At 40.1% G+C, this 25,144-nt stretch overlaps 3 protein-coding genes across 3 annotated transcripts; all 3 read left to right on the top strand.

Annotated features, from left to right (window-relative positions):
- Nucleotides 1-4,382: 4,382 nt before the first annotated feature.
- Nucleotides 4,383-6,635, top strand: LOC108435624 (serine/threonine-protein kinase pim-1-like). The gene is made up of 7 exons (XM_037534306.1): nucleotides 4,383-4,563; nucleotides 4,957-5,061; nucleotides 5,251-5,345; nucleotides 5,441-5,491; nucleotides 5,599-5,977; nucleotides 6,141-6,317; nucleotides 6,529-6,635. Exons 1-7 carry the CDS (start codon nucleotides 4,383-4,385, stop codon nucleotides 6,633-6,635), a joined length of 1,095 nt encoding a protein of 364 aa, XP_037390203.1.
- Nucleotides 6,636-7,365: 730 nt separating this feature from the next.
- On the top strand, nucleotides 7,366-9,065 carry LOC119262424 (serine/threonine-protein kinase pim-3-like). The gene is made up of 6 exons (XM_037534304.1): nucleotides 7,366-7,489; nucleotides 7,679-7,773; nucleotides 7,871-7,921; nucleotides 8,029-8,407; nucleotides 8,571-8,747; nucleotides 8,959-9,065. The coding sequence occupies exons 1-6, from the start codon at nucleotides 7,366-7,368 to the stop codon at nucleotides 9,063-9,065; spliced, it is 933 nt and encodes a 310-aa protein (XP_037390201.1).
- A 734-nt stretch (nucleotides 9,066-9,799) lies between these two features.
- Nucleotides 9,800-11,502, top strand: LOC108435623 (serine/threonine-protein kinase pim-1-like). The gene is made up of 6 exons (XM_037534303.1): nucleotides 9,800-9,923; nucleotides 10,113-10,207; nucleotides 10,305-10,355; nucleotides 10,463-10,841; nucleotides 11,005-11,181; nucleotides 11,393-11,502. The coding sequence occupies exons 1-6, from the start codon at nucleotides 9,800-9,802 to the stop codon at nucleotides 11,500-11,502; spliced, it is 936 nt and encodes a 311-aa protein (XP_037390200.1).
- Nucleotides 11,503-25,144: the final 13,642 nt, after the last annotated feature.

The following is a 25,144-nucleotide window of genomic DNA, read 5'->3' as shown; positions in this document are numbered from 1 at the left end:
TAAAGAAATCTGCAGAGATATTTTTCCACATGTCCAAAGTTCAGTCTCATGATCCAAGTACTCCCAGACACATTCACTTGAGCTCTGGACTCTGGGGTGGTCAGTCCATTGTTCAGCTTCTTTGTTTGATGTGTCTGTCTCCTTTTCTCAGTGAGGTTCTTCTTGACAGCTACACGTCCTTTCAGACCCACAGCACTGAGTGGTCTTCTCACAGTGGAAGGATGGACAGAAACAGCTGTGGATGTTTTCAGATCTGAAGCAGCTTGAATTTCTCCTCTCTCTCAAAGATGAAAGCTTTAAGTGCTGGGGGCAGTTTTAGTCTCTACCAGGTCATGCAGGTGGTTGTTAAGAGTCCCAATTTCTCTGAAGCTTTTAATCACTTTACATGCACTTAATAATCCGATAATCGCAGAAAATCAGATTTTGTCAGTGATCTAATCAGCGCATCTATATGCACTTGAGTAATCAGACAATGGGAAAATTCTGGTTAGTAATCAGGTTTCTGCTTTTATTCCAGCCATTAAACTCACAGAAGAAGACGTGACATAAAGATAAAGTAAACTCAAACTCAGTGCTGCATTTTTAAAAAGACAAAAACATTTTGCCACCTTAACTGAAAATATAAACATGCATCATCTAGAAAATAAAGAATATTTAAATCCTTCACGGTGTTGAGACTGTAGTTTGGTTTCAGTGACGCTCCAAAAAAGTTTTGCTGCCATCTTGTGGCAATGCTGCTCACTCATCTCTGGTACCACGGTCTGTTTTGGCACATGCACAGACTGAGAAATCCAAAAGAAATCAGAGTAAGAGTTCCCATTCACTGAGAAATCTGATTACTGAGCTAAAATCCAGCCTCTTTATCAGGTTTCCTAATCAGATTTCTAGATCAGAGTACGGTGTTTAAATGACCATTTGAATAATCAGATAACAGCAGAAATCTGATTATGATTGGATTATTGAGTGCATGTAAGCGCACTCACTGATTCTTCTTTGTTCATCCTTCCTTATGCAAATGGACTGTCTTATACCCAATATTCTCAGAAACATCTCCGAGATGAATAACTTGTATTTTAATGTTCTTTCTGACTGAATGAATAAATGACCTCTAGTGTGGTCTCTAACTGCTGCGCAGCATTGTGTATTGTGAAAAAGTCTTTGCACCGTTCTAGGCTTGAACAGATTAATGAGAAGACAGAGGAGATGACATTTTCACTTTGTGTAGTGACGAATATTTATTCCAGGAAGTGCTAAATGAGGCAATTACTGTTCAGAAGTGCATATCCTCGGGATTTTGGTTATGCAAACATCCTTGTATTGCTAGGCTGCACAAACACCAACGTGAAGAAAGTCTAATTACTGAAATGTCAGCACTACTTTTAGAAACTCAGAGCGGTGTCATTTTTTTTTTCAAGTCACCGATTACAGCATAGACCCAGCTCAGATGCAGTGGACGCAAGGTCACGGTGTTAGAACTGACTGGACAATGGGATCAGCTGGTCAGAAAAATAGCCGGCACATGCAAACTAGTGTTCTTATTTATCCAGGAGTCTGTGGATCCATGCTCCACCCCCTATTTCATAGCATAATGTAACATAGCAACAGTGGATAAGCTTTACAGAAAAAACAGCAAAGATCCCATTCAGCCTAAAGAGGAATAGAACTGCACGACAGGCAGGATATCATACACTCTATATACACTATTACACTGGCAAACTAGGTGGTTTGTATGGTTTTAAGGAGGCACACTGTCTCATAATGTTAGTTCAGTGTGCAGTAGCATTAGCTTACATGTAGCAATATTCATGTTTCAGCTCTTTAAAGGCCTTGTACTTCAGAGGATCCAGTTAAATTCAAGAGAAGAATATTCATAAAACAATATGTATCAGCTTTGGATCATTTGTGATTATCACAGGATGTGACAGAGGCTTAAAAATAACTTTATAATTTATACTTCATATGTGAGGTGGTTTGGGCATCTGATCCAGATGTCCCCTGGACGCCTCCCGGTAGGGGTGTACCAGGCACGGCCTACCAGGATAAGACCCTGGGGTCGTCCTAGGACCCGCTGAAGGGATCACATCTCCAAGCTGGCCTGGGAACGGCTTGGGGTCCCCGGCAATGAGCCAGGGGGAAGTTGCGGCGGACAGGGTCGTCTGGGGTTGGCTCTGCTCTCTCAACTGCTACCGTGACCCTATCTGGCCTAAGAGGTTAACGACGACGATGATGATGATGATGATGATGACTTCACATATAAACTAATAATTGAAATAGATAACATGAACTTTCAGCATTGAAGTCTGGAAGGAAGGGTCCGTTAGCAGCTCTGTTAGCATCCGACAGTATTATTCACAACTGCATCACATTCCTGAATGAGGTTTTTTTTTAGCAAAACATTTAAAGAGACGATACCAGTGTTATATCTTTGTAGTTAAGAATGCCATATTCTGCTTAGGTAGGAAAATCACATGCTACTCAATGTAGCTTTAAGCTACTATAACTTATAAAATGCTCTGTTCAGAAATGGAGAGACTTTTGGGGCTGTGTGGGTTGTAGTCTTGGCTGTCCCCCACCTGCTAAATAGACTGTATACATTGTTATTTAATGTTGTTATGTTGTTGTTCTTCAGTTACAGTGTGTCTATGTGTTTATTGTGTTATTTTTGTGCCCAGTTCAGGGTTAGTTAGAGTGTCCATCAGAAGAGAGAGCAGGGCTTGGAATGGCCTACTCCAATTGCTTTTCAAGTGGCATATTCTTCCCTTACTCTCAGGAAAAGAGCACCTTTCAGGAATTATGGCCTCATCTGACTCTTCTATATATTGTTCGGCATTAATGGTTCCTTCACAGATGAGCATGTCACCATGTGCACTAATGCACCGCCAAACCATGACGGATGCTGGCTTTTTAATTAAAAGATTTTTCAGTTTTGATTTGTCGGACTACAGGACACTTTTCCACTTTGCTTCAGTCCAACTTAAATTAACCTGGGCTCAGAGCAGGTGTTGCCATTCCTGAAACCTGTTCATATGTGGTTTCTTCTTTGAATGGTAGAGTTTTAACTTGCGTTTGTGGATGCAGCGATAAATTGTGTTTAGACAGTGGTTTTTGAAGGTGTTCCTGATTCCACACAGTATTTTGAAGGTGTTCCTGATTCACTACAGAACCGTCTGGTTTTAATGAAGCGCCACCCGAGGGCCCAAAGATCAAGGTCAGCCAATACTGATTTTCCGATACAAGATTGTCTCTTGCATGCAGAGATTTTTTCCAGATTCTCTGAATCTTTTAGATAGGATGTATTGTAGATGATGAAATTCCCAAGTTCTTTGCTAATTTACATTGAGAAACATTATTCTTGAATTGTTGCAGTTTTTGTCCACTGTCTTTCACAGAGAGGTGAACCCCTCCTCATCTTTACTTCTGAAAGCCTCTCTGGGATGCTTTTTTTTATTTCCAGTCATCTTACTGACCTGTTGCCAATTCACCACCAGGTGTGTTCTTTAAGTATTGTACAACTTTACCAGTCCTTTGTTGACCCATCCCACATTTGTTAAATGTGTTGCTGGCAGCAAATTTAAAATTGGCAAACATATTTGAAAAATATATTTGATGTGTTGTCTTTATACTATTTCCAATTAAATATAGAGTTTAAATGATTTGCCCATCATGCATTACGTATGTGTGTGTGTGTGTGTGTGTGTGTGTAGGTGTGTATGCGTGTGTATGCGTGTGTGTGTGTGCAAATGTGTGCGCCATGGCAATCGCAGTGTGTGTTCAAGTAGAACACCAGTATTTTGATGTTATAATGGATGAGTGATGTCACAACATTCCATACTCAAAGCATCGTCAGTTCTGATCAGTTCGATGAGAAACAGCGAAGCAGCTCACAGCTAATTTGTGTTAATTACAAAGTTTAGTGGAAGAAATTTACGACAGCAGAAGATGATAAAGCAGAACTCTGCAGCAACAGGTATTTACTTATATATGGGTGTATTTATTTATTCATTCATTTATTTTTTCAATGATTTATTATTGTTTCTTTGGTTGTCTCTTTGTTTGTTTATCGCTTTGTCGTGTTTTTTTTTGTTTTTGTAACCAGCACAATACGAGCACATTTAGATATCACTGCATTACTTAAGAACAATATAGAATATAATGTAACATATCAGTGTAGCACTAGTATTACTACAGCTTATAGCTGTTGTTGGAACAAAACCTTGTATTTGCAAAATATTAGCTTTACAAAGAAGAAAAAAATACACTCTACTTTTAATTTCAGTCAATGGAACCAGACTTTTTTCCAAGTAATGTTGGGCTCAAAAACTGAAAAACGGTTTTGTTCCAACAGCAGCAAGATGTTATTTGAAATAATATTAAATATTCAAATGATCATCCTCTACTCAGACTCCTCACGAGGAAAGAGGAGGAGAGCAGAGGAGGGAAGCAGCCAGAGTTTCGAAGAGGGAAAAAGCAAGGTTCCCAACACTGAGGCTCCAGCAAGGAAGAAGAGGAAGTTGGCAGCAACCCGGCCCTCAACTCAAGGACAGAAGAAAGACACTGAGCCAGGTCAGTCCACTCATCTGCATACTGTAAAGTGGGATGTTGTCTATGAGGAAATATGATTGGTTAAAAAGAGCTAAAGCAGAAAATGTTGATGGTGGAGAAAAAGGAAAGTGATGGACACTGGACTCTAAAAAAAACAAAGAAAAAGATAAAGAAAAATGGCTAAACAGAAAAGGGATTAAACTCCATTTCTTTTTTACGAACTAGTCTATATTCAGGATGTAACAAATTATTCTACAGGAAGTGTTACAGTAGATGCTTTGTTGTCCTACAACTGAATAAATCTGATGTGGTCACTCTAGTGGTGGGTCCATTGGCAGGTCCGATCGTGGGTCAAGTTGTGGGTAAAGTCACAGGTCCAGAACATTAAACATTCAATAATCATCCTGTTTTTAGAAGCTCCTCGAGGAAAGAGAAAGAGAGCTGAGGAAGAAGACAGCCAGAGTGTTGGAGAGGGAACGAGCAAGTTTCCCCACAATGAAGCTCCACCCGCTGAGCCAGGTCAGTCCAGTTGCCAGACCACTGCGTCTCATGGCCGTTTAATCTGGCTTCATTCTATGAGAAACTGTAATTATCTAAATGAAGTTTACACAAAGTAGAATCCACTGCATCCTTCATAATCAGTATGATTGGTTAATCCCTGATCACTGATCTGAAGAGGGCTGATGTTTGTAATTTCATTTTCCATAGACTCCTTTAAATCCCGCTACGTGGTTGGAGACGAACTTGGTCAAGGAGGCTTTGGATCTGTCTACAAAGGAAGCCGCATTTCTGATGGCCTACAGGTTCGGCTCCCACCTCAGATTCCATTCTATTGGTCATTTTTTCCCCTTCTCTCTTTTCACTGCTACTAATCTTAATGTTTTTTGTCTTTGTGTAGGTGGCTATCAAATTCGTCTCAAAACGAAAAACAAGCCGATTTCTGTACAGTGTAAGTACACCTACTTAACACATAACACATGACAGTCCCAAACCAATCCCATGAGGTTCCCCTCGTGTTTCTCACTCCTCACCTTCTGATTCTCTACTGTCCCACAGCCTGTTGAGTCCAAGGCTGTGCCTGCAGAAGTAGCGCTAATGCAGATAATGAGCCAGCCACCCATCTGCAACAACATAGTACAGCTGATTGAATGGTTTGATGAGCCTCAGAGATACATCTTAATCCAGGAGCGCCCTGACCCGTGCATGGACTTGGAGAGTTTCCTGAAAAAACAGGGAAACTGCATGGATGAAGACATGGCCCGAGACATAATGGTCCAAGTGGTAGAGGCAGTGAACCAATGCAGTAAGCGAGGTGTCCTGCATCGCGACATCAAATTGCAGAACTTGCTGATCAACATAGACACCCTAGAGGTCAAACTTATTGACTTTGGTTGCGGTGACCTGATCAAGACAACGCCGTATGACAGATATGCAGGTAAGTTTTTAACACTCACACTTCTTCAGGCAAATGTGATGGAGTGAGTTGAGCTTCACTTCTAAACACATGTTCCTCATAGCAGAACTGTGTCCCATAGCCACTTAGCTGATAAATGAATTACTCTGCTCATTTGTGCTCTTTCTCTTTTTTATGTTCTCAGGCACGTTCCGATACTGTCCTCCTGAGTTTCTTGTGTACGGGAGCTATGATGCTGATCCTGCAACAGTGTGGTCACTTGGTGTCCTGCTGTTCAGGATGGTTTATGGACACCTTCCCTTTGCTAGCAAATTTGAGACCATAGTGGGGATTTTTGTCTTCAAGGATGGCCTGTCTAAGGGTAAGATAAATGGGAACATCTGGGTAAATGAGGCATCCCTTTAATCTGATAACTCAGTACAAAGGAAGGAAAATTGATGACATAATTGATAGTTAGAAGAAGAATTTGCAGTAGAGGCTAGATGCTCCCCTTACATCCCGTTCACTGGTAATACTTCTGAAATTTAGTGGTTAAGCATCTCACTCCCATACAACCCTGTCACTCTGCACAGAATGCCGTAATCTGATTGCCTGGTGCCTGGAGTGGCTCCCTTCCAAGAGGCCTAGTTTGCAGCAGATCAGGCAGCATGAGTGGTTGCAGTGCACCATCCAAACATAGGATAAGGTTAGCCAGTGAGGCTAGGAGAAGAAACAGTAAGCCTAAAACATCTAGCACCAGTTGAGGAGATACTGTGATGTACATACATGCTATGAACTGAAAATCAAGATTATATATAAATAATCTTAAGATTTCAAAGCTTCAGAGACTAAAGCATATCTATGGTTTATGTTTCAGTTCTACATAAAGCTGTGAAGGAGATTTCATAACAAGAAAAAAACACCTTTCTATGTGAAGCCAGACTACTGGATAAAGAACAGTGACAAAGGACGAAGGACAACGAAAATGTGAAAAGGCAGAAAGTCAACAGCCATGAAAGAAGGGAAATGAATAAAGGATATCCATCCATCCATCCATCCATCCATCCATCCATCCATCCATCCATCCATCCATCCATCCATCCATCCATCCATCCATTTTCTAAGCTGCTTCTCCCTCAGTGTCACGGGGGCAGGGGGTGGTGCTGGAGCCCATCCCAGCGTTCATTGGGCGGAAGGCAGGATACATCCTGGACAGGTCACCAGTCCTTCGCAGGGCAGATGAATAAAAGATAGTGACAGTTAAAAAAAAGGACAGGAAAAGTGGATAACAGACAATAACAGTGGATAACAGACAATAACAGTGGATAACCAACAATAACAGTGGACAAAGGATAAAGCACAATGACAGTTAAAAAAACTGAGAACAACTGTGGATAAAGGACAATGACAGTCGATATAGGACAATTGATATGTTTTTAGAAGCTCCTCGAGGAAAGAGAAAGAAAGCCGAGGAAGAAGACAGCCAGAGTGTTGAAGAGGGAACAGGCAAGTTCCCCCACACTGAAGCTCCAGCAGGGGAAGTTGCCGAGCCAGGTCAGTCCGGTTGCCAGACCACTGCGTCTCATGGCCGTTTAATCTGGCTTCATTCTATGAGAAACTGTAATTATCTAAATGAAGTTTACACAAAGTAGAATCCACTGCATCCTTCATAATCAGTATGATTGGTTAATCCCTGATCACTGATCTGAAGAGGGCTGATGTTTGTAATTTCATTTTCCATAGACTCCTTTAAATCCCGCTGCGTGGTTGGAGACGAACTTGGTCAAGGAGTCCTTGCCTCTGTCTACAAAGGAAGACGCGTTTCTGATGGCCGACAGGTTCGGCTCCCACCTCAGATTCCATTCTATTGGTCATTTTTTCCCCTTCTCTCTTTTCACTGCTACTAATCTTAATGTTTTTTTTGTCTTTGTGTAGGTGGCTATCAAATTTGTCTTAAAACAGAAACCAGACCAATATCTCCAGAGCGTAAGTGCACCTACCTAACACATAACACATAACGGTCCCAAATGAACCAAAGGAGTTTCCCTTCATGTTCTTCACTAATGACCATCTGACTCTCTACTGTCCCACAGCCTGTTGAGTCCAAGGCTGTGCCTGCAGAAGTAGCGCTAATGCAGATAATGAGCCAGCCACCCGTCTGCAACAACATAGTACAGCTGATTGAATGGTTTGATGAGCCTCAGAGATACATCTTAATCCAGGAGCGCCCTGACCCGTGCATGGACTTGGAGAGTTTCCTGAAAAAACAGGGAAACTGCATGGATGAAGACATGGCCCGAGACATAATGGTCCAAGTGGTAGAGGCAGTGAACCAATGCAGTAAGCGAGGTGTCCTGCATCGCGACATCAAATTGCAGAACTTGCTGATCAACATAGACACCCTAGAGGTCAAACTTATTGACTTTGGTTGCGGTGACCTGATCAAGACAACGCCGTATGACAGATATGCAGGTAAGTTTTTAACACTCACACTTCTTCAGGCAAATGTGATGGAGTGAGTTGAGCTTCACTTCTAAACACATGTTCCTCATAGCAGAACTGTGTCCCATAGCCACTTAGCTGATAAATGAATTACTCTGCTCATTTGTGCTCTTTCTCTTTTTTATGTTCTCAGGCACGTTCCGATACTGTCCTCCTGAGTTTCTTGTGTACGGGAGCTATGATGCTGATCCTGCAACAGTGTGGTCACTTGGTGTCCTGCTGTTCAGGATGGTTTATGGACACCTTCCCTTTGCTAGCAAATTTGAGACCATAGTGGGGATTTTTGTCTTCAAGGATGGCCTGTCTAAGGGTAAGATAAATGGGAACATCTGGGTAAATGAGGCATCCCTTTAATCTGATAACTCAGTACAAAGGAAGGAAAATTGATGACATAATTGATAGTTAGAAGAAGAATTTGCAGTAGAGGCTAGATGCTCCCCTTACATCCCGTTCACTGGTAATACTTCTGAAATTTAGTGGTTAAGCATCTCACTCCCATACAACCCTGTCACTCTGCACAGAATGCCATAATCCGATTGCCTGGTGCCTGGAGTGGCTCCCTTCCAAGAGGCCTAGTTTGCAGCAGATCAGGCAGCATGAGTGGTTGCAGTGCACCATCCAAACATAGGATAAGGTTAGCCAGTGAGGCTAGGAGAAGAAACAGTAAGCCTAAAACATCTAGCACCAGTTGAGGAGATACTGTGATGTACATACATGCTATGAACTGAAAATCAAGATTATATATAAATAATCTTAAGATTTCAAAGCTTCAGAGACTAAAGCATATCTATGGTTTATGTTTCAGTTCTACATAAAGCTGTGAAGGAGATTTCATAACAAGAAAAAAACACCTTTCTATGTGAAGCCAGACTACTGGATAAAGAACAGTGACAAAGGACGAAGGACAACGAAAATGTGAAAAGGCAGAAAGTCAACAGCCATGAAAGAAGGGAAATGAATAAAGGATATCCATCCATCCATCCATCCATCCATCCATCCATCCATCCATCCATCCATCCATCCATCCATTTTCTAAGCTGCTTCTCCCTCAGTGTCACGGGGGCAGGGGGTGGTGCTGGAGCCCATCCCAGCGTTCATTGGGTGGAAGGCAGGATACATCCTGGACAGGTCACCAGTCCTTCGCAGGGCAGATGAATAAAAGATAGTGACAGTTAAAAAAAAGGACAGGAAAAGTGGATAACAGACAATAACAGTGGATAACAGACAATAACAGTGGATAACAGACAATAACAGTGGATAACCAACAATAACAGTGGACAAAGGATAAAGCACAATGACAGTTAAAAAAACTGAGAACAACTGTGGATAAAGGACAATGACAGTCGATATAGGACAATTGATATGTTTTTAGAAGCTCCTCGAGGAAAGAGAAAGAAAGCCGAGGAAGAAGACAGCCAGAGTGTTGAAGAGGGAACAGGCAAGTTCCCCCACACTGAAGCTCCAGCAGGGGAAGTTGCCGAGCCAGGTCAGTCCGGTTGCCAGACCACTGCGTCTCATGGCCGTTTAATCTGGCTTCATTCTATGAGAAACTGTAATTATCTAAATGAAGTTTACACAAAGTAGAATCCACTGCATCCTTCATAATCAGTATGATTGGTTAATCCCTGATCACTGATCTGAAGAGGGCTGATGTTTGTAATTTCATTTTCCATAGACTCCTTTAAATCCCGCTGCGTGGTTGGAGACGAACTTGGTCAAGGAGTCCTTGCCTCTGTCTACAAAGGAAGACGCGTTTCTGATGGCCGACAGGTTCGGCTCCCACCTCAGATTCCATTCTATTGGTCATTTTTTCCCCTTCTCTCTTTTCACTGCTACTAATCTTAATGTTTTTTTTGTCTTTGTGTAGGTGGCTATCAAATTTGTCTTAAAACAGAAACCAGACCAATATCTCCAGAGCGTAAGTGCACCTACCTAACACATAACACATAACGGTCCCAAATGAACCAAAGGAGTTTCCCTTCATGTTCTTCACTAATGACCATCTGACTCTCTACTGTCCCACAGCCTGTTGAGTCCAAGGCTGTGCCTGCAGAAGTAGCGCTAATGCAGATAATGAGCCAGCCACCCGTCTGCAACAACATAGTACAGCTGATTGAATGGTTTGATGAGCCTCAGAGATACATCTTAATCCAGGAGCGCCCTGACCCGTGCATGGACTTGGAGAGTTTCCTGAAAAAACAGGGAAACTGCATGGATGAAGACATGGCCCGAGACATAATGGTCCAAGTGGTAGAGGCAGTGAACCAATGCAGTAAGCGAGGTGTCCTGCATCGCGACATCAAATTGCAGAACTTGCTGATCAACATAGACACCCTAGAGGTCAAACTTATTGACTTTGGTTGCGGTGACCTGATCAAGACAACGCCGTATGACAGATATGCAGGTAAGTTTTTAACACTCACACTTCTTCAGGCAAATGTGATGGAGTGAGTTGAGCTTCACTTCTAAACACATGTTCCTCATAGCAGAACTGTGTCCCATAGCCAATTAGCTGTTAAATGAATTACTCTGCTCATTTGTGCTCTTTCTCTTTTTTATGTTCTCAGGCACGTTCCGATACTGTCCTCCTGAGTTTCTTGTGTACGGGAGCTATGATGCTGATCCTGCAACAGTGTGGTCACTTGGTGTCCTGCTGTTCAGGATGGTTTATGGACACCTTCCCTTTGCTAGCAAATTTGAGACCATAGTGGGGATTTTTGTCTTCAAGGATGGCCTGTCTAAGGGTAAGATAAATGGGAACATCTGGGTAAATGAGGCATCCCTTTAATCTGATAACTCAGTACAAAGGAAGGAAAATTGATGACATAATTGATAGTTAGAAGAAGAATTTGCAGTAGAGGCTAGATGCTCCCCTTACATCCCGTTCACTGGTAATACTTCTGAAATTTTGTGGTTAAGCATCTCACTCCCATACAACCCTGTCACTCTGCACAGAATGCCATAATCTGATTGCCTGGTGCCTGGAGTGGCTCCCTTCCAAGAGGCCTAGTTTGCAGCAGATCAGGCAGCATGAGTGGTTGGATCAGGATCAGGTTGGCCAGTGAGGCTAGGAGAAGAAACAGTAAGCCTAAAACATCTAGCACCAGTTGAGGAGATACTGTGATGTACATACATGCTATGAACTGAAAATCAAGATTATATATAAATAAGGTAATATGTAGGTAATGTAGGTTTGGAGACTAATGCATATCTTTGGTTTATGTATCAGGTCATGAAACATAAAGCTGTGAAGGAGAGTGCATAACAACAAAAAACACTTTTCCATGTGAACCCAGACTACTGGATAAAGAACAGTGACAAATGATGAAGGACAACGAAAATGTGAAAAGAACTACGGCAGAAAGTCAACAGCCCTGGAAGAAGTGAAATAAAAAAAGGACAGGAACGGTGGATAACTGACAATAAGAGTGGATAACAGCCAATAATTGTCACGATTGGCTTCTCCCACTCCATGTGCTTTTTGTTTTTATCTTCCATGTGCATTTGTTTTGATCCAGCCCCCTTGTTTAGTGACTCCATCCCTGATTGTCACCACCTGTTTTCCTCCAGTCCCTCATTATCCCTGAGTTTTATAAGCCCTGTGTTTGCCCTTTGTTTTCGTTGGTCTTTGTGTTATCTGAATTGTTATCTCCTGTGTTGGATGTTATGTTTGTACTTTTTGTTTGATTCTGATTTGTCATGTCTGCCCCCAAATCAATCCGTGTTGGTTCTATGACCCTGGACTGGTTTGACTATGACCCTGGATTTGGCCTTAATAAATCTTGCTTATCTCCACATATGCGTCCGCCTCCTCGCTCCCCATTACAATAACAATGAATAAAGGACAATGACAGTGGATAAAGGACAATGACAGTTAAAAAAGTGACAGCAACTGTGGATAAAGGACAATGACAGTGAAGAGCGGACAAAGACAGAAAAAACACAATATCAGTGAAAAATAAATAAAAACATTGCCGGGTTTCATTTCTTTTGGCCTGCTGTGTATTAAAAGCTCCATATCCTAAAATTTTTATATTTTTTAATGAGGTCCCCTGATAACTTTCGTGCTCAATGTGCTAAAAACAGTCTTAAGCCATTTCTGTGTGACCACTTTATCCCTTAGAATTCCACGAGGCTGTTGTTCTGACTGTACCTTTAAAACTGATATATACAAATGAGTTCTTTGTAGTTGGCTGTCAAGCTGACTGGCTATCAGCTAAAGGTTTACTTACATTACCCTTAATTGCTAATTCACCGTGTCTAGTGTTAACTTGTTTCTTTTAAATGCTCGGAGTGGAAGCTATCTTTGGTGAGAAAATGTATTAAATGAGGGATTTAACCCTTAAACACTGAGCTGTTTTCTGGAATTTCAGTAATGGGCCACTTATGATATCCCACACTTGGGCCAAAAGTACTGAGATGTAAATCAACGGAGAACTTAACCATCGCAACATAAAGGTCTGGCCCTCTTCCCTCATCGGTGGACACTGGTCATGGATGGATAGATGGATGAATGAAAGGATAGATAGATAGATAGATAGATAGATAGATAGATAGATAGATAGATAGATAGATAGATAGATAGATAGATAGATAGATAGAATAAACACTGTAAACACATGTTAATAGTTATGCAATATGCCTGGTGTATAAACAAGTGGCAGTGCAATATGCAATACGTATAGATGTATAAACAAAGTGACAAGGCAATATGCAATACGTTTAGATGTATAAAAAAGTGACAAGGCAATATGCAATAGGTTTAGATGTATAAACAAAGTGATGAGGCAATATGCAATACGTTTAGATGTATAAACAAAGTGACAAGGCAATATGCAATATGTTTAGATGTATAAACAAAGTGATGAGGCAATATGCAATACGTATAGATGTATAAACTAAGTGACAAGGCAATATGCAATACGTTTAGATGTATAAAAAAGTGACAAGGCAATATGCAATAGGTTTAGATGTATAAACAAAGTGATGAGGCAATATGCAATACGTTTAGATGTATAAACAAAGTGACAAGGCAATATGCAATACGTTTAGATGTATAAACAAAGTGATGAGGCAATATGCAATACGTTTAGATGTATAAACAAAGTGACAAGGCAATATGCAATATGTTTAGATGTATAAACAAAGTGATGAGGCAATATGCAATACGTTTAGATGTATAAACAAAGTGATGAGGCAATATGCAATATGTTTAGATGTATAAACAAAGTGATGAGGCAATATGCAATATGTTTAGATGTATAAACAAAGTGACAAGGCAATTCGGATCAAGCAACTGTTTCTGTGAATGAAACACATTTGTGGGTGGAATATGAGCAGGTCAGTTATCCCTTAAAGGGCCCATATCATATATTGTGTGGGTTTATGTATCAAAGACAGCTGTAATTCATTATTACACTACCATTTTCAATTTATCCCTTAGATGACGCAGCGTGTTTTTGTCACTGTCCCATCAAGGCTGCTGTATGTATCTGATGGTCTTTCCAGTATTGTGCCTCATGTGAAAAGCAGCACAGGCTGAAATGTCCCTTATAACTTCAATATCAATAGGTGGGGCTAAACTACTGTGAGCTGAACAGGTGGCTGTAGGTACATGTGTTTTGTGACATCAGAAAAACAAGGAAGTCAAAAAGGGACAGCTTGTTTATATACATGGATTGTATGTACTTGGGAGTGAACGATACATGTTGAGACTTTTATTAAACACTTTAATCAAAAATATATATTTTCCCCATCATATGGGTCCTTTAATACAAATACAAGCATCATATCTATATTCACTACTCACTTGGGAATGGTGTTTGCCTCCTCGGTTTGGCCTGGTGTTTTTACCTAGAAAAAAAGTCACCATCCTCCACTGCCAACACTATGAGAAACTGCAGTTACACTGGATAAATAATTAAGGAAGCTGTGTTCACTGCAGTCTGGGTAATGACTTACATCACTCATTGTTTTCCCTTGGAGAGTTTGTGCAGCTACTGAGGCTGACGGCTAATTCTTTAACCGGCAAAGTAGAACAATTTGCTTTGAATGGGGAAAAGAAATCCTTTGTAATTGTAAAGCTTTTGACTGAATTCTTGGCTTCCAGCTGAGCTGCTTTGTTCATCTAATGATATGAAGATTGCGTAGGATAAGCTTGTTAACTAAAAAGGCTGGGAAAAGCAGCTCCTTTGCTCTTCCCAAATCCAATTCCAATGAGCCACTCATTAAGAGTGCTGCTATTAACATCTCCACCAGCAATTTGTCATGTTTTACAGAACAGTGACAGTGTCACTGCAGTGCTGAGAATGGAGCACCACCCACATAATATCGGGATAACAGTAGTTCTGCGGTCAGAAACTCACTAAAGATGAATGGGAGAACATGTAAACACAGAAATAACCCTGGTCTACCTGGCTGGGCTTGGTATGTTTTGTTGATTTAATGACTTAGAATGAACATCCTCTACAGAGAACACATCTCTGCACATTTTAATGCACAATTACTGTTTATTTACTCATTTTAACATACTAGAAAAAAGAAATTGTGCAAAATTATGGCACATTTTATATTTCATTTTTTCTCAATATTGTATTCAGCAAAAAAAAAGCAAAGAAACTGTATGTATTTACAGTTTGTATGTATTTACAGTTGAAGTGTGTTCTGTAGTGGGTGTGTTCATTTATTTTCAGTTTGAAAATCAACAAAACATGTAGTTTTACCAGGGGTGTTCAAACCTTTGCATTCTGTGTATATCTCACTGCCCATTGGTTTCTTTTATACAGGCTCTTTTGGGAATACTTAAAAAAGTGGTAGCCTGAATTTACTTCAAATATGCACATATTTTATAATGAATAAAATGCATTAGGCATAAAACAAATACATGTATTGTTGTATGCAAAAGTTATAACACCCCTGTGTTGTGGGTTTTCAAAAAACATCTGCCTTAAAAGTTTAGGTTTAGTGAATTTACAGCGCGTCTTGTTCTAATACGGCACTATTACAGGTCCAGTGAACTCCAAATGTTAAAGCTGCCTGGTATATGCTATTTTTTACTGTCCAATACATCAACTAATAAGGGAGATGGTTTGGTGAGGCTCTACCCTTTTTGTGGTCCTGTTTGTATTTCATGGGCAAAATGCACTTCTCTTTAATAAATTCTGCTTCTGTAGTTGTAGGACCTGTTAATGACCAGTAGGTGGTATCACAGGGTTGTTCAACACATTCTGCAGGGCTCTAAAGCGGTGTCTAACAAACAGTGCAAGAGAGCATTGCAGTAACCAAGGAAACAGCCCAGAAAATACTGGAGGGTAATTCCACCAATTTTTCTACATTTTTGCATAATTACATTTTAAATATGCAAACAAACTCACTCAGACTCGTTTGATGTGAGATACTCCGTCCCAGAGAAACTCAGAATGGTTCAGAGTGGCGGTGATAGGAAGCAGACGCCTGAAGAGTTTAATGTCTCTAAAAGCTCCTTCACAGGATGTTATTACATAACAAGGTTATGAATACACTGCCTGACACCTGAGACATTGTTTTACAGTCGTTTTGAAGAGGATTCTAACCTGAAGCATGTATATTGGTAAAGCCAGTTATGGTGGAGCTGTGCAGGCAAACTAGTACTCAAAGAAAACATTTCTTCAGATTTACTGCTCTATTACTATTGTCAGCATCACATATTCCAACACAGAAGGCATGTGTAGGTGAGCTGGTGGTTTTGGATAGTACATAAAATGATTCTGCATTCTACGAGTCATCACGACCCCTGGTTCCCATCGGCACCATTACATTTCTCTACAATGAGCCATTTAACATCAAATCTCTCTGAAAGATCTTGCTTATATCTCACAGTTACAGTAATGCAGACATTTGGACAAATCAGGGGAGTTCCCTTTTAAATGAGGACAATGTCCAAGATTACGACAGCATATCAAACATGGCTGGATGGACACTTAAAGACGAACCATGATAGATGTGACTCACCCCTTCCTCACCTCACACATCATTAATTTCACAGGGCTAATGTTTATAATAGAGAGCTGGGCTTAGATGATGTAAAATGATACAGAAAGGTCCAAATAAGAATCTTTTCATTGTTATTTCAAGCGCAGACCTAAAAGATTTTGTCTTGGTGTTTGTTTAAACCAAAATGTACAATAGAATAATAAATAATATGAATGATGTGTACACAGACAGCTCTAATAATCGGTGAATTCAGCTACTCTATGGTGCGCCCACTGCTGACACAGGGGTTCGACTGTGCACCCACAGCTTGTGTAATCGCTTTGGGAAAGCATTTACCAATGGGATGGGACTGGATGCTCTGGAGCAGCCACACACAAGTCTAGGGTCACTATGCACAATTACAAGGGTCAGCTAGAGAGGTGTAAAGCCCTGAGATTGTGAAAAAAAGGGGTTTGTGAATCAGAAGAAATCTTCCAGTTTCAGTACCTGTGTGCCAGTTTGCTGCCAGCACTGACAAACTGCATGTGAGCCAAATGTAACCCACATTAAAAAAAAGCGTGGTTATTTGGCCCACATGTCTCTAAATAGATCTGGATCACTTCTTGCAGAGATATGGCAGTATGTTGGCCTATTTAACATGTTTTGGTTACTGAAAAAATGGGTAGTCCAACACAGTCTGCCTCAATATTAGGGACAATACCCCAGTTCAAATTTTGTTTGCATTGAGCAGTGAATAGTAAGTTAATGATCCAGCTTTCCAAGGTAATATGCCATCTGGGTTAAAGTAGTATACATGGGCCAGAACTGGGCTGTCACTCATTTGCTACCTAGGAATGCTTCAACTTATCTTCACATTCAAATCTTCTGCCATGTGAGAAACTAAAGATTGTGAATATGATATTTCTTGATTTTCTTTGTTTCTTAAGTTTACTTTGGGGGCTATTCTTACAAAAGCTCTGCCTGTACCTCTCCACCACGAACAGATAAAAAGGCCAAACTATCCTAAAACAATGTCTCAGGTATCAGGCAGTCCAACCATAATCATTTCATGTATTAACTTTCTTTGAGGGAACTTTTAGAGGCATTAACTTTTCAAGCGCCTGGTTCCCATCAGCACCACTGTGAAGAATTCTCTCTGTAACTCTGTATGTTTCCGTAAAATTGAATATTTCATATCAGGGCGCTCTGGATCACATCACATCTTATCCATTTAGTTCTGCTAAATCTAGAAAAATAGTGGAATTACCCTTTAAACTCTCTTTCAATAGATTATGGTCCCACGTGTTTGAAGAACCTTTTTAAAGTTCCTTTATATAATATAAAGGTTCTATTCCATTGAAAGCTTTTTCCTGGATCTGTACATCCAAGCCAAGAATCCTTAAGCAGTCTTTATTATTAAGAATGAACGATGTGGTTCCTTTGCTTTCGTAGATTTTGGACAGATTGTGAATTACTCAGTGCTCAGTGTGTAATTTCCCAGTCTTGGATAGTGATGGATCTTTTTCATATAGCACGAAGGAACCATTTGTAGGAGTAACCTGCTGAAATATTCATGTGGAAGGCCAAAGGGAAAATCTGCTAATCCCACAGGTCATTTAGTAAAATTGCAGCCGATCTTTCCCAACACTGAAACGTCCCTGGTGAGCAAAGCTCACCAATTCTCATCAATTTCTCTTGCAAATAAGCAGATGATTAGTGCTTAGTGTCTCTCTGTTATGAGTTTAGAGAACAAACTGATGTAAAATTGAGAATATTCGTATCCTTATTCATTACACATCAAAAAAACAATGTAATTACACGACTGTGACACATTGCTTTGTTTCCTCATTGCTTATCAAACACCTTCAGTAAATTAATAATATAGAGCGTAATTAAAGTACGGGATAAAGCACTTGAGACTAAAGGCTTTGCGTAAATAGAGGCAACAGTGAACTGCAGAACTAATTAGGCTTGTCACTGGCTTAAATACATTCTGTCTTAATAAGGGTAAAGAAATTTAAAGACCCATGGAGCCTAAACCTGTGTTTCTTCCTAATTAGGTCAATCTTGTTTTTGCATGCAAACAGTGAACACAGTAAAAAGTTTATATAAAAAATGTTCCAATGACCAATAAATCACATATCACCATACTTCCCTCCTCTCAATGTAAACTGGGCAGTCCTAATCTTGGGTAATGCTTCTGTAGGCCTTCCCCTGACCAATCAGAAGGCTGATATCTCTTGCCCCGCCCACATAAAACAGTTTCAGAGTAAGATAAACTTAGCAATCTAAAGCCAACCCAGCATAACCCAAAGCTAGCAGACTAGATCACTTGTCTGTTGCTGCCAGTTGCCCGTTCATTTGTTCATCCAACACCAACATTGTTCGTTCATCTGCTCCTTCGTTCACATGTTGCTTTATCCATCCGTTTGTCCATCCATCCATCCATCCATCCATCCATCCATCCATCCATCCATCCATCCATCCATCCGTACGTCTGCTTCACGTACAAGCTGAAAAATGATTTTGGTTCTGTTTAAAGGGTGGAGAAGGCTAGGAGTGTTGGTTTGTGTGGTTTTTAAACCACGTTTTATTATTACACATTTTTAATATTTTACTCTGAGTTCTCAGAGACTTTAAAGAATGTGCTCAGAAAAATCCTTAGATCATAATCCTTAGATTTAGCACAATGACATAAAAGCATCACATACAACAAAACTCCACTGCTGGGTCAGAGTGTGAATTACAGGGGAGTTTGGTTGACGACTTTAATCCCTAAAGATAGGAAATCAGGACAAAATAGTCACAAGTTATAGGGTCCCCTACAGTGGGTCGATAACATTGTCATTATAGTGAAAGCAAATCCCATTCGGAATGAAATATATCATATACCATTGCTTTCCGAAAAAATAGTATCTCCATTTTTTTTCTTCATTTGAGCCCGCCAGCTGCCCTTTGCATCGTGTAAAAATTTAATGAACAATAGAAATGCCCCAAGATGTACAGGGTGAGTCAAAAGTCACAGGACACCGTTTTATTTTATTTTATTTTTTATTTTATTATCAATTTTTATCTCAAGGGGTCATCTCAAACAAATGGTGTATGCTGAGAAAATCCACAACAAACACCACCTTCAGCACCGCATTGTGGAGGCTTGATAAAACTTTATCTAAAAATAAGTCACAGTGTCCTGTGACTTCGGACTCACCCTGTACAATAAGCTAGCTTTAGCTTTAACTTAACATTAAGTTAGCTTAGTCTGTAGTTTAGATGTATGTGTCCTGTGTAGTGTAAATTACTTGTCTAATGTATGACTGACTATCTGTTAACCTTAGCTGCAATTTTTCTTGCTAGCCACTAGGTAGCTGCCTCTACCATGGTAACGCATCCTTTTCAGCCTAAGCTGTTATGGTGCCTTCTGCTATTTCCACTATTAGTTAAAAAACATAGCTCTTTATCTCCAAATTGCAATCTAAGAGTTTTGCAAACTAGTCCGCTGTGGCGCTAGACAGTAAACATGTAGCTACAGTGACTGAACATCAGGTATAGCTTTACCACTCTGCACTAAGCACTGTGCCCACCACTTTGGGCAATTTCTGATTGAGAATCAACCTTGATGTTAGTTTGTCTGTCTACAGCAGCGTGTCTCTCAGGGGAAATCATTAAAACTTCTTCAGCCGCAGGTCATGAAAGTGTCCATTTTACCATATTGACATGGTCACTCTGCATATTGGCTCTGGTTTTCTCTCAAGAGTGGCATTGACACCACACTCATTATTGTGGTTCTTAGTGTAAGGGCTGAAAGAAAGCTGTTCATTAACACATGCCAATGTTCAATGCTAACAGAGACACCACTGACCCAGTATCGGGTCAATAATAGCCGAAAATTTTGGTTCGAATATCAGAGGAAAAAAAAAAATCTGATCTGATTCTGTAACAGACCGAAATAGTACCACCTAATTGCCTGTAGTGCAACACAGAATGAAGTACAGTAGGTCACAGAACAGCTTGGTGGTGATTTCTTTCTGTGAGCAGTATTAGCAGTTGTAACTGCCCACAAGTCACCAGTTCCAAATATGTACTATGTCAAATTTATTTTGCTACGTTTGTGAAAAAAACAAAAAAACAAACAAACAAAAAATACGATGCAGTGGGTCCAGAGGTCCAAAGGGTGGATCACTAAGTACCTCTATGTACAGAATGCACAGAAACCGCCCTGAGCCACATGTTGCCTAATGAGATACACAAAAAGGTTTAATTTAGTTCATTTTTATATGATTATATATACTTTTATATAGAACTTTCTTTAAGAAAAAGACGTCTAAGAAAAAAATCGAACTGAAAAAGCTTTGAATTTGTTTAAGTCACAAGGGCGAATCTTGTACTTGATTCGATTAATCTTGCTGGGTTCACAGTTTAATATTCTGATGATATTTTGAACAAAAAAAATGTAAATGTCTTTTTTCTCTTTTTTAACTAATTAAATTTTTTAGTCATTCCGTGTGTTTGTTATCTGCAGTGGATTGTCCACAGTCTTTGAGTTGCGCCAGTCTGGCCTAACTGTGTGATAGTTCATCCCTAGCAAGTTTATGCATCGTCACATATCCACATTGCACACTGTTGCATTTTTGCATAGCAATATCACAAAGTCACACCCTAGATTAGTCATATTTCTGGCTGCACATTTCCTGTATAATAGCAGAGTAAGCAGTTGAGCCATATGAGTGTGGTTCTTTTGGTAGAACTTTTAAGTGTTTCAATTAAATAAATAGCCAAACAGTCATTTTAAAGCTCTTAAAGCTCAACCTGTGTAGATCAGCCAGTGCTCAATGTATTGCATTGGTATCAGAAAAGATAAGTCGTATCGTACGATCAGATTTACTCGTAATTTTCACACAATTAAGACATTGTGTGGAATGAAAGCAGCAATAAATGCAAGACTTCTCGGTCTGAAAGCAGAGAAGTTTGCATCAAAGATAATAAAACATTTGCTCTGCCTCCTTAGATTGGCCAAGTGAGGCTTTAAAAAATGCATTGTGCCGCTTAACACTGTTAACACCATCTCATGAGCTTCTGAGCTAGTTCACAGAGAGATAGAGAGAGAGAGAGAGAGAGAGAGAGAGAGAGAGAGAGAGAGAGAGAGAGCATAGCTTTATCAGGGCAGTCATTAGCACACAAAGCCTCTCTTGTCTCCTTTAGTGAGGTGTAATGTAATCAGGGAGGCTCTGGGGCCTCTGTGTTTAGCAGCAGACTGTACAGAGAGCAGCTAACTGTGGGCAAACTGGCCTTTATTAGGCCTCAAAGGGAGCATTCATGCTCCATTTGCCTTTTAATAACACTTCAAAACTGTAGCGTAGCCTGGCCAACAGTAGGCAGGCTGGGACCACAGCCTTATAGATCTCTACTGCTCTCTGTTTCATTACCTGTTATTGTGGTTTTAAGGAAGTTAGGAACGGTCTAATTTGGTGCAGTCTGCTTTCATTGACTAATTGGAGAGAAGGACATTGTTCTTGTTCTTGGTCAGTGGGGCGAAGGAATAGACATCAGATGACTTTTCATCGCTGTCGTATCAAAACCTTTTATATTATTTCTGTTATTTTTGTACGGTTTGAACACAGAGACTGCTTTTTACATTGTGTGGACACACTGTGAAGAACGGCCCACAATTACTCTGTACATCACTGTATTTAAACTCTTTCACAGTAGCCATACAACACAATTTCCACTTGTTTTGGACGTCCCTCATGCCTGTGTCTATTTCAGTAACGGTGATGGAACATATTTGCATGAAGGTAATAAACTGGATATAAACTCCAAACACAAGCAAGCAAGTCGACTTGTAAGAAAGTCTTGCATTAGTTGCATTTAAATGCTATTTTATAGAGTGGAAGTGTATGTTTTCTGTGGCTTACAGTTGCTGTGACTTGCTTTCACAGTAGAAGATTCTCACCCCTCGCCCTTAACCCCCCATTGCTCACTAACAGCTCAACACAAGGTGACAACGTTTCACTCACAGAGAGCCAACAGTGTCCTCGTTCATCTGATAGCAGAGTTACAGGGAAGGTTATTCATTTAATTATATTAATTAAACTTATCTGGGTTGATTTACATTCTGGAATGACCACTATGGGCCCTGCAGAATTGGTACAGTTAAGAATGTTTTTTCCCCTTTTTTTATACTTATCATTTAGCAAATATGTGGTTTTCTTACTTATGACGGGCAATTTATAAATTCTTTTATCAGGCCCCTGGGTTTCTACACTGATAAACAATAATAGGGAGAGAAACGTGTAAACCTTACTGCCCTGGATCCATGCCTGTCAGCAAGGGAGCACTATAACACAACAAGATGCAGCGCCTTATTGATTTGGGTTTATTGCATTGTCTGAAATGATGCCTAGCTGGAGAGGCACTGTTTACCCTGAAGCAAAAACGCATACGCGTTAAAGGAGTCATTTCATAGCCTATTGACTTTTAAAGATTTGCCACATGTATGCCTATAGCTCAAATCGATCCTGCTGCATCTCTCGGAGGGATGGAGCCCACTAGTCAGTGATTCAAATCTCTGATTTGCCTCATTTGATATGGTTCATTCTCCAGTGGACACTTGCCTTTGTATTTCTAGACTCAATCATATCATATTTTGCTATCCAGCTCCCAGTCAGATCAAAATAAGTCGTTTAAAATCTATGCAGTCCATTTCTCTTGCATTTCAATGTTAACATATCATGTGTTTCACAAGCAAAGGTCAGCAGTGCTGCTTTTTATGTTTTATGTCCTATACAGTGTAGAATCTCAGAAAAAAGGTACCATAATCCACTGAAATGATATTTTCTAAGCTGTATTGACTCCACACACCCCGTCTTGTCTCCAGGCCTTTTTTTATTTTTCTGTTTTAACACAATCAGTTATGAAAAGATACAAATCTGTGCTTTTCACCTGGAAAAGCTTATTTGAGGTATAGAAGTTGACCTTAAAACCACTGTTGTACCTTTGAGGGGACGTTTACACTATTTATACCTTGATGACTGAAAATATACCTGCACAGAACCTTTATTTAGTTGGTGTAGTGTAGTGGGTAACATCTGTGCCTTCTATGCTGTAAGCTGGGGTTCAATCCGCATCTCGGCAAACACCCTACACTGTACCAATAAGAGTCCTTGGGCAAGACTCCTAACACCACCTTCACCTACCTGTGTAAAAATAATCAAAATGTAAGTTGCTCTGGATAAGAGTGTCTGCTAAATGTATTTCTAAAAGTGAACTTCAGCAAATTATGATTAGTGGATGGATGGAAAGAACCGTTTTTGTTAACATCATTTTTGTGTGGGCACGAGGAATCTTAAAGTTTAAATATGGTCCATATCATATCATTTATTGTCTTTATCTGCATAAGATAATTAAGAAGAAAAAGTTATTCAGTGGTTTCATGTGTAAGGCTCTGTTTCAGAGGAACGCACCAGGTCAGAATTATTCACATTGGTGATAGGAACCAGATGTCTGAGGAGTTTATTGCACCTTGAAGCTATTTCTTGGAAAGATAGATAGATACTTTATTGATGGGATGAGGAAATTTAGCAAGGAAGTCAGTTAGTTCCCCTGAGGTATGAACTCATCACTGGGTTCAGCATCCAGAGTGCTAACCATTACACCATGGGACCACAAGCTTTTACATAAAATGGTTTTAACTAGTCTGTCTGAAATATTGTTTTACAAAAGTTGAGAGAAGCTTTTTGCTTAAAACTTATTTTGAATACATCCACATTGAGAGGAGCCAATTGAGCTGGTTCAGGGATGTCATCAGGATGCCCTAGGACCCGCTGGAAGGACTACATGTCCAACTTGGCCTGAAAGCAGCTGGGGGTGCCCCAAATAAGCGGGAGGAAGTTGTGCGGGGACAAGGTCATCTGGGATTCCCTGCTCTCCCAACTGCTACCGAGACCCTATCTGGATTAAGTGGTTTGAGATGATGATGATATTTTTCAAAGCCATTCGTTCAGAGGAGATACATGCAGGGCCTTGTAACGTGAAGTAGTCTCTAAAGAAAACATATTTTTTCAGATTTTACTATTATCAACATCACTTATAAAAAACTCAGGAGACATGTATAAGTTCAGAGATAACTGTGGACAATAAATACAATGGCTATATTTGTGTTGTAGTCTGGTACCCATCACCACCACTGTAAAGAAATCTGAGTCTGTAAATTCCTCTACAGTGAACCATTTTACATCAACCCACTCTGAACGACTATGTTCACATCTCAACTCAGTCGTATAGACTGAGTAAAACTGGTGGAAGGCCTCTCATGGGACAATACATCCAAGCCAAGAACCTTTTAGTAGTGACTTTTTAAGAGTGCAAGCTAATCCTTGGCACTCCAGTCTTAATGGGCATGCCATAGAAGAACCACGTTTGGTTCCCTCGCCACATTTGAAAAGGAAGTTTGTGCACACGAAGAACATACCTCTAAATATTTAAAGAACCTTCATATAATGTAATAGTTCTTTACCAGTTGAAAAGGGAATTCCTGCGGTTTTTCAAAATTTCTGTATAATTTAGCTATTGAATCTAATGAAGAGTCATTCAGAGTGGTTTGGTGTGAAATGATTCACTGATTACTGTGGTGGTGATATAAAGTAGGGGTCTTGAGGGCTGCAATGCAAATATAGGCATTTTTAGTGAACCTACATGTGTCTCCTTAGTTTTTGTATGTAATATTGATGATGGGAAAAAATATAATATCTAAAAAATATG

Source organism: Pygocentrus nattereri, chromosome 25 (assembly GCF_015220715.1).
Source record: "Pygocentrus nattereri isolate fPygNat1 chromosome 25, fPygNat1.pri, whole genome shotgun sequence".
NCBI classification, from domain to species: Eukaryota; Metazoa; Chordata; class Actinopteri; order Characiformes; family Serrasalmidae; genus Pygocentrus; species Pygocentrus nattereri.
This window is presented reverse-complemented; position numbering and strand designations above follow the sequence as displayed.